At 30.6% G+C, this 9,966-nt stretch overlaps 2 protein-coding genes across 2 annotated transcripts; both read left to right on the forward strand.

The window, feature by feature from the left end:
* Positions 1 to 5,576: 5,576 nt before the first annotated feature.
* Positions 5,577 to 6,693, forward strand: LOC107003647 (adenylate isopentenyltransferase 5, chloroplastic-like). The gene is made up of 3 exons (XM_015201966.2): positions 5,577 to 5,742; positions 5,895 to 6,149; positions 6,296 to 6,693. Exons 1-3 carry the CDS (start codon positions 5,577 to 5,579, stop codon positions 6,691 to 6,693), a joined length of 819 nt encoding a protein of 272 aa, XP_015057452.2.
* Positions 6,694 to 7,984: 1,291 nt separating this feature from the next.
* On the forward strand, positions 7,985 to 9,101 carry LOC107003648 (adenylate isopentenyltransferase 5, chloroplastic-like). Its single transcript, XM_015201967.2, has 3 exons — positions 7,985 to 8,150; positions 8,303 to 8,557; positions 8,704 to 9,101. Exons 1-3 carry the CDS (start codon positions 7,985 to 7,987, stop codon positions 9,099 to 9,101), a joined length of 819 nt encoding a protein of 272 aa, XP_015057453.2.
* The last annotated feature ends 865 nt before the right edge of the window (positions 9,102 to 9,966 follow it).

Genomic DNA, 9,966 nt, shown 5'->3' on the forward strand with positions numbered 1-9,966 from the left:
ACAAATCTCACCAAAGCTCAACTCTACAAGAAGCCAAACCCACTTCTTGTACAAAGAAACGTAACTAACAACTCAACAATTAATCAAGAAAATAGTTTTACACGTTCAAGACTTTCTAACTCAAGAACTTCTTGAACTTAGCAAACCTATCGATCTTGAAGGCTTTTACTTGATGAATAACTCTCGCTTTACTCTCGATGTAAAAGTTGTGGCTTCTTCTTCTGTGTTTGATCTCTGTTTATAGAGTTTTCTCCTTCCTTCTCGTGCCTTGAATCCTTATCAAATTAGGTAAGGAAATTGTAATTGTAGTTAAACAAGGAGTACTGATTTTACCTTTTATTGTACAATCTTTTTTCTATACAACTTCCTTACTTAATATATTAAGGTTTCCTTATTTGTCTCAACTTGTATTTTCAGCATCTTTAGCTCTTGTACATTTAATTGTATAATTCTAGTGACTGCTAAAATTAGTTCTGGTGGCTGCTTGTTGCGACAAATTTGGCGACGAATCTGGTAAACTCCTTTATCCATATATTTGCATTTCTTGTCTATCATCAAAACACTAATTTTATGTTCTTATAGAATTACCAGATTCTATCAAGGTCGATACAAATTTCTGGTTCAGTCGCCCGAAGTCGAAGGACGGTTTTGAGATCGCGTTTGGTGGTGAAAGATTATCCTCCTTGCTCGCCTGGTCCTAAAACGCTGCCTCGGAGAAGGTGGGCTCTTCCTTTATATAAGTCATTTGATATGGTTTTGTGTTAGAAAGCATGGAGTCTCTATCGATTCTTATCTTTTTACTTTATTTGTACTTTCGTGTGTATTCTGTTCTCTGTAGTTTAATATTGATAGAACTTTGAAAGTTTCGTTTTGGTTTCGAATAGAACATTCTCATGATTAAGGTTAAAGTAGGTTGTTCATGAAAAATAGAAATCTGTTTACGTGATAAAATGGAGAAGACCGTGATATCTTTGGACTCGTCGTTTGGCTGCAATGTAGTGATAGAATTTGTTTATAAACCATTTTTGTTGTTTATTTTCGCTCTCGAGATGGCTTGATACTCATCTTAGCTTACTTTGTTGTTTTGTGTTTCATCTATAGAATATTATCCAGCCCCTCTAGCTTTGGTCGAATTTTTTTTTTTTATAACAAATTTTATCCAAGCTATCATGTTTTTTTTTTTTCAATTTACAGCAATTGTTTTCCAACTAGCCTATCAATGTTAGAGCTTTTTTTTTGTTTGAATATCGTTGCCTTGAGAAGCTTAATCCATGTTCTCTGTAGGCATTGTTATTTAATTTTCAATTTATTTCCTCTTCTTTCGATGCATATGATCCATCCACTCTATTTTGGACAATTTCTTGCACTACCAAGGGGCCATAAAAGGCCCTATACTCCCTTCTTCTTTTGAGTCTGCCTACCAAGCAAGAAAACAAGTTCCGAAAGGTGTGCAGGTCCCGAAGTGAGGAAGAGAATGGGCCATAAATGCCCGAGTTTATTTTCTTAAATGTTGTATATAGTTGCTTTTGGGGCCTAAGCCCCCTTGTTGTGTTTTATCCTATATTTATTTTGTATTAATTATTTGATTAGTCTAGGACATGTACAAATCAAGTGAGCTAGAAGCCCAAAACAAATGGGTAAAAATATCAATTCAGGCGGATAGATAATCCGGATTTGGACCCAACACACACACTCTCTCTCCCTTATTTTTGTTTATTATCTGCTTTTACTTGTCGTTAGTTTTGATGTTAAAGAATCCAAATTCCCGCAAACGCCGTAAATGTTTTATTGACTTAAAAGTTAATTCCAAATAAATTCTAAAAGATGAATAAACTTTGCAAATAATAAACTCACTTAAGTAATTAATACCTCTTTTTCAAACGAACTCTAAGTAATTTTTATAAGTTAGATCATTTTTTTAGCCAAATATATTAGTTCTCGGATAATTGTGAGTTAGCAAATATTTTAGGTGTCGTAAAACTCTTCCTAAAATATAAATAAGGATCCCCGAAACGCCCCTTAATATTTTCAATCGATTTATCTGTTTAAGTCTTTTGTAAGCTAAAGTTTTCTTAATTTTTTTAAAATTAAGTGGCGACTCTAAAAAAGTCGAAAAACTTTTACAAAACAATATTTTTCCGAAAACTTTAATAAAAACACTCTTAAGCTGTCCTTTTGATATAACAATTTGTATTCAAAATAATGATTAAGTTTCAAACTTTTGTAATATTCACTACCATCGAATTGTAGGAATACAAGTAATACTTACTCGAGTTTTCCTTGTTGTCGTTCTAAGAAGATCAAAATCATGATAGTTCTATAAAGTTTCATTTGTGAATCTCTAACTCCGCTGATGAAATGTTAATTGGAGCACGTTTACAAAAAATATTGACAAAATCTAAATTTTGATCAAAACTCAAAAGTTTACAACGCCTAACAACACAAACTGAAAATGAAAGCCTCAAAACATAAACAAATCATCTTATTAGTTAACAAATAATATTCTGAAGCTAACATGTTGTCAAAATTCTTATCTGAGCAAGTTTGCAAAAAATTTAAGCAATTCCAAAATTTTGGCCAAAAGTTAAAAGTTAAAACGCCTAACAACACAAATTGAAAATGAAAACCTTGAAACCTGAACAAACTATTCAATTAGACCAAAAATGACCTTTTAGAGCTAAGCGCGCTAACAAAATTTCAATTTAAGCATGTTTCCTTGAAATATCGATTAAATTCAAATTTAATCAAAATTTAAAAGTTAAAACGCCTAACAGTGCAAACTGAAAATAATAGCCTCAAATTCAGAATGAATCATCCTACTAGACCAAAAATAACATTCCAAAGCTAACCACGCTGATAAAATTTTAGTCTGAGCATGTTAATCAAAACTATAGACCAAAAGTTAAAAGTTAAAACGCCTAATAGCATAAACTGAAAATGGAAGCCTCAAAAGCTGAACCAACCATCCAATAAGATAAAAAAAATGACATTTCTAAACTAACCACGCTGATGAAATTTTCATCTGAGCATGTTTATAAAAAATATTAAGCAAAGTCAAATTTTAGCTAAAAGTTAAAAGTTAAAACACCTAGCGACATAAACTTAAAATGAAAACCTAAAATCCAACCAACCACCTGTTAGAGAAAAAAAGAGCTTCTAGAGCAAATCGCGCTGGCGAAATTCTAATCTAAGCACGTTTTTCAAAAATATTAACCAAATTCAAATTTTGGTCAAAATTTAAAAGTCAAAATGTCTAACGACACAAAGTGATACTCCCTCCGTTTCACAAAGAATAATCTGGTTTGACTTGGGAGGGAGTTTAAGAGTATAAAGAAGGTTTTTGAATCTTGTGGTCCTAAATTAAAGTTAGGTTAAATGTACAAAATTGCTCTTTGATCATGTGGTCTTAAACATGCCACGTGGATAGCTGAAATTAATGTTACCAGAAAAAGAAAGAGGTCTTTCTTTTTGAAACAGACTAAAAAGGAAAGGAGACCTTTCTTTTTGAAATGGAGGAAGTAATAAAGCCTCAAAACTCGAACCAATCATATTCCTACTAGACCAAAGATGACTTTACCGACTTAACCTCGCTAACATAATTCCAATCGAGCACGATTATCAAAACATTGAGTAAAATCAAATTTTGATCAAAATATAAGATTTAAAATGCCTAACGAAACAAATTGAAATGAATGTCCCAAAACCCAAACAATTTCGAATAAAAATTATCTTTTGAAGCAAATTGCTGACAGAATTCTCATCTAAGCATGTTTGCAGAATATGTTAAGCTATTTAAAATTTTGACCAAAACTTAAAAGCTAAAATGCCTAATGGCACAAACTGAAAATGAAAACACCAAAATCCAAACAAACAATCCTATTAGATAAAAAATGATCATCTAGAGCTAACAACCAACCCCATTGACGAAATTTTAAAAATACTGACCAAATTTAAATTTTTGCTAAAAGTTAAAATTTAAAACGTCTAAAAGCACAAACTGACGAAATTCTCATTTGAGCATGTTCACAAAAATATTGACCAAAGTCAAATTTTGGTCAAAACATAAGATATAAAACACCTAACGACACAAACAAAAAATGGAAGCCCCAAAACTTGAACCAACCTTCATGTTAGATAAAAAATGATCTTACAAAGCTAATGACATTGACAGAGTTTTAATTTGATCACGTTTACCAAAAATATTGATCTAAGTCGAGTTTTGGCTAAAATTTAAAAGCTAAAACACCTAACGACACAAACTGAATATGAAAGATCAACACTAGACGCTGATTTACCAAAAAAATTAAACTTCAATTGGTAAATTTATCAACTATTCAAATATACGTTAATAATTAATAATTTACCAAATTTTTTTATCATAGTTGGTAATTATTATTACGCAACTAAATATTCGTATGTAATATTAGCAACTAATAATTAATACATTATTAAATTTTATCAATGAATAAATGATCGATTGACATATTACCAACTATTTTAATGATGTTAGTAATTTGCTAACTACAATATACTTACGTACATAATTACATGAGATCACTCATAATAGAGTGAAAAAATAATAAATCACCATAAATGTTCCGGAAGATTCCACTCTAAAAGGATTTTGAAGAATAGAACTCTTTTCTCAATACTTAAAAATGTTACATAGACAAAGAAGATAAAATAGTAAATTTGTAATCTATCGGTAATGAATATATTCTACCTAATTCTATCACGGTGATTGAAGCTTGATTCAATAAAGTCCTTATCTATTATTATATGGTGTACAAATTAATATAAATACTCGTAATAGAAATAGTTATCGATAATTGTTCACTTCTCTCTTATGGAATTAGACTTAACACTTACTATGTGTTGTTGAATGGTGTAAGATTTGACGCATTATCACTTAACTATATTCCGTCAGAAATTTTATTGAGTTCTTTGTACAATCCTTTTGTAACTACTTGTGATCTCATAACAATATACATCTAGAAACGTCATCCTAAAATAATTTAAGCTTAATCGCCAAAATTTAAGGTGAAATACTCTAAATTTTTTAATGAACTATTCTTATTCTTAAAGATATGAATTTATATATATTTAATTTGGTTTACTAATTAAGAAGTCTATAAAAAATAACATTTTACTATAAAAGTCCAGCTCTATGTGATCTCCTAACAACGTACACTAATAACTTTATCCAAAAATATATTTAATAATAATTACCAAATTCAAGTTGACATATCTATAAACTTTTAAAAGTCATTCTTATCCAAAGATATATCATTAATTATGAAATTGGTATGTCAATTAATAAGTCCACAAAATTTTTTTACTATAAAAGCTGAATGTAAATTTTTTTCACATCCACCATCAAGAAAATTTTATATTTTTAGATAGTATATTCCAAGTCAAGCAAGGTTTCTACTTACTAGTTTTATATTTACAAGATTTTAATGTCTGACTTTATGAATTCACTATTCTAAACTAATTAATATTTAATTTTTTTGGTAGAAAAAATGAATACTTTCATCAACAATGAAGAGTTCAACAAGAAAAAAGTGATCTTCATAATGGGGGCAACAGGAACGGGAAAATCCCGTCTCTCTGTTGACGTTGCCACCCATTTTCGAGGAGAAATAATCAACTCGGATAAAATGCAAGTTTACAAGGGACTTGAAATTGTTACAAACAAGATCACACACACTGAGAAACAAGGTGTACGACACTATTTGTTAGGTATATATGTTTATTCTCAATAATACTTATATCAAATGACTACCTAGATAATTTTATAGTAGTAATTATAGATTCTAGTGAAAAATATACTTTACTATTAAAAAATTATTTCTTTCAATTTTGAGAAAGTTAATTTGATTACATTTTCTTAGGTGAAATTGAACCAGATTCAGACTTCACAGCTGAAGATTTTTGTTTGCAAGCTGTCGTCTATATAGAAAAAATACAGAAGACTCAACGTGTTCCAATTATTGTTGGAGGGTCAAATTCGTATATTGAAAAACTTGTGGAAGATCCTGTGTTCATGTTCAAATATAAGTATGATAGTTGCGTTATTTGGATTGATGTTGAGCAATCAGTCTTGAACCGTAGAGTTGACATGAGGGTTGATCAAATGGTCAAAGCAGGTAGTTTTTGTAATTATTTTATGTATCAATAAAGATATACTATCATGCAGCTAGCTAAAAACTTTTCTTATATAATTTTCTACTTTTGGTTATCAAATATATGTTCTACTAAATAAAACTCTTCTTTAAATTTGTGTCGCATGCAGGGCTAGTGGATGAGGTGCGACAGATTTTCATTCCAGATGCAGATTACACCAAAGGAATCCGACGGTCCATCGGTGTCCCTGAAATGGACAGATATTTAAGGGAAGAAACAAATATAGACGGAGATGATGAATCAAAGAAGATGATTCTTCAAGCTTCAATTTCAAGTATCAAGCGTAATACTCGTATGTTAATTTGTAACCAACTTGACAAGATTCAACGATTAATAAGCGAGAAAATGTGGTCAGTGCATCATATAATTGCTACGGACGTTTTCAAAGAAGATAAAGAAGAAGATACTGACGAAGCATGGACGAATACTGTTTTGCAACCATGCCTTGATATTGTGAAGAGATTTCTCAAAAGCGATCATCACAATATTATTATTGAGTGTACATAAACTTTCATTATCGCCATCTTCTGTTTTGGTCTCTTTTATTTTGGACCTATTTTTTACGGTTTGTATCGCATTACAAATATATATGTTTGATATGACCATTATTTCTATATATGTTACTCTTGTCTTTAATAAAATTCTTATGTATAGATGAAATATTTATTTTAAGTTTCGATCCAAGCCCAAGCCCAAGGTCCAAGTCCAAGTCTTCTATATTTAATATATATTAATACAAATACGTACGTACATAGTTACATGAGATCACTCATAATGTCAAGCTAATAGAGTGATAAAATAATAAATCACCATACATGTTCGGGAAGATTCCATCCTAAAAGGATTTTGAAGAATAGAATTCTTTACTCAATACTTAAAAATGTTACATAGACAAAGAAGATAAAATAGTAAATTTGTAATCTATCGGTAATGAATATATTCTACCTAATTCTATCACGGTGATTGAAGCTTGATTCAATAAAGTCCTTATCTATTATTGTATGGTGCACATGTTAAGATGAATACTCGTAATTGAAATAGTTATCGATAATTGTTCACTTCCCTCTTATGGAATTAGACTTAACACTTATGATGTGTTGTTGAATAGTGTAAGATTTGACGCATTATCACTTAAATATATTCCGTCAGAAATTTTATTGAGTTCTTTGTACAATCCTTTTGTAACTACTTGTGATCTCATAACAATATACATCTAGAAACGTCATCCTAAAATAATTTAAGCTTAATCGCCAAAATTTAAGGTGAAATACTCTAAATTTTTTAATGAACTATTCTTATTCTTAAAGATATGAATTTATATATATTTAATTTGGTTTACTAATTAAGAAGTCTATAAAAAATAACATTTTTACTATAAAAGTCCAGCTCTATGTGATCTCCTAACAACGTACACTAATAACTTTATCCTAAAATATATTTAATAATAATTACCAAAATTCAAGTTGACATATCTATAAACTTTTAAAAGTCATTCTTATCCTAAAATATATCAGTAATTATGAAATTGGTATGTCAATTAATAAGTCCACAAAATTTTTTTACTATAAAAGCTGAATGTAAATTTTTTTTCACATCCACCATCAAGAAAATTTTATATTTTTAGATAGTATATTCCAAGTCAAGCAAGGTTTCTACTTACTAGTTTTATATTTACAAGATTTTAATGTCTGACTTTATGAATTCACTATTCTAAACTAATTAATATTTTTTTTTTGGTAGAAAAATGAATACTTTCATCAACAATGAAGAGTTCAACAAGAAAAAAGTGATCTTCATAATGGGGGCCACAGGAACGGGAAAATCCCGTCTCTCTGTTGACGTTGCCACCCATTTTCGAGGAGAAATAATCAACTCGGATAAAATGCAAGTTTACAAGGGACTTGAAATTGTTACAAACAAGATCACACACGCTGAGAAACAAGGTGTACGACACTATTTGTTAGGTATATATGTTTATTCTCAAGAATACTTATATCAAATGACTACCTAGATAATTTTATAGTAGTAATTATAGATTCTAGTGAAAAATATACTTTACTATTAAAAAATTATTTCTTTCAATTCTGAGAAAGTTAATTTGATTACATTTTCTTAGGTGAAATTGAACCAGATTCAGACTTCACAGCTGAAGATTTTTGTTTGCAAGCTGTCGTCTATATAGAAAAAATACAGAAGACTCAACGTGTTCCAATTATTGTTGGAGGGTCAAATTCGTATATTGAAAAACTTGTGGAAGATCCTGTGTTCATGTTCAAATATAAGTATGATAGTTGCTTTATTTGGATTGATGTTGAGCAATCAGTCTTGAACCGTAGAGTTGACATGAGGGTTGATCAAATGGTCAAAGCAGGTAGTTTTTGTAATTATTTTATGTATAAATAAAGATATACTATCATGCAGCTAGCTAAAAACTTCTCTTATATAATTTTCTACTTTTGGTTATCAAATATATGTTCTACTAAATAAAACTCTTCTTTAAATTTGTGTCGCATGCAGGGCTAGTGGATGATGTGCGGCAGATTTTCATTCCAGATGCAGATTACACCAAAGGAATCCGACGGTCCATTGGTGTCCCTGAAATGGACAGATATTTAAGGGAAGAAACAAATATAGACGGAGATGATGAATCAAAGAAGATGATTCTTCAAGCTTCAATTTCAAGTATCAAGCGTAATACTCGTACGTTAATTTGTAACCAACTTGATAAGATTCAACGATTAATAAGCGAGAAAATATGGTCAGTGCATCATATAATTGCTACGGACGTTTTCAAAGAAGATAACGAAGAAGATACTGACGAAGCATGGACGAATACTGTTCTGCAACCGTGCCTTTATATTGTGAAGAGATTTCTCAAAAGCGATCATCACAATATTATTATTGAGTGTACATAGACTTTCATTATTGCCATCTTCTGTTTTGGTCTCTTTTATTTTGGACCTATTTTTTACAGTTTGTATCGCATTACAAATATATATGTTTGATATGACCATTATTCCTATATATGTTACTCTTGTCTTTAATAAAATTCTTATCTATAGATGAAATATTTATTTTAAGTTTCGGTCCAAGCCCAAGCCCAAGGTCCAAGTCCAAGTCTTCTATATTTAATATATATTAATACAAATATGTACGTACATAGTTACATAAGATCACTCATAATGTCAAGCTAATAGAGCGATAAAATAATAAATCACCATACATGTTCGGGAAGATTCCATCCTAAACGGATTTTGAAGAATACAATTCTTTACTCAATACTTAAAAATGTTACATAGACAAAGAAGATAAAATAGTAAATTTGTAATCTATCGGTAATGAATATATTCTACCTAATTCTATCACGGTGATTGAAGCTTGATTCAATAAAGTCCTTATCTATTATTGTATGGTGCACATGTTAAGATGAATACTCGTAATTGAAATAGTTATCGATAATTGTTCACTTCCCTCTTATGGAATTACACTTAACACTTATGATGTAACGACCTGTTTAGTCAGTTCGAGCAGTAAAACTATTTTTGATAAAAACTGACTGGGTCGACGGATCACACGACGGACCGTCATGGTCACGACGTACCGTGATGGACTCCGTCGTCCCACACTTGTGTAAATTCTTCTGTTGCTCTCCTCATTGCCCTCGACGACAGGTAGGACGAACCGTCATATGCACAACGGTGCGTTGAGAGTTTCGGTTCCAAAACACTTCAACTAAAAAATCTGGGTACTGGGATCAACTCTCTGAACTTCGCGACCAAA

This window comes from Solanum pennellii, chromosome 11 (assembly GCF_001406875.1).
Source record: "Solanum pennellii chromosome 11, SPENNV200".
In the NCBI taxonomy this organism is placed as follows: Eukaryota; Viridiplantae; Streptophyta; class Magnoliopsida; order Solanales; family Solanaceae; genus Solanum; species Solanum pennellii.

What these genes read in the sequence shown, in the direction of transcription:
- LOC107003647 (XM_015201966.2), top strand. Translation starts at nt 5,577, where the DNA reads ATGGGGGCAACAGGAACGGGAAAATCCCGTCTCTCTGTTGACGTTGCC. An exon ending in TGTACGACACTATTTGTTAG is followed by an intron (nt 5,743 to 5,894) that starts GTATATATGTTT and finishes ACATTTTCTTAG; the next exon opens with GTGAAATTGAACCAGATTCA. An exon ending in TGATCAAATGGTCAAAGCAG is followed by an intron (nt 6,150 to 6,295) that starts GTAGTTTTTGTA and finishes TGTCGCATGCAG; the next exon opens with GGCTAGTGGATGAGGTGCGA.
- LOC107003648 (XM_015201967.2), top strand. Translation starts at nt 7,985, where the DNA reads ATGGGGGCCACAGGAACGGGAAAATCCCGTCTCTCTGTTGACGTTGCC. An exon ending in TGTACGACACTATTTGTTAG is followed by an intron (nt 8,151 to 8,302) that starts GTATATATGTTT and finishes ACATTTTCTTAG; the next exon opens with GTGAAATTGAACCAGATTCA. An exon ending in TGATCAAATGGTCAAAGCAG is followed by an intron (nt 8,558 to 8,703) that starts GTAGTTTTTGTA and finishes TGTCGCATGCAG; the next exon opens with GGCTAGTGGATGATGTGCGG.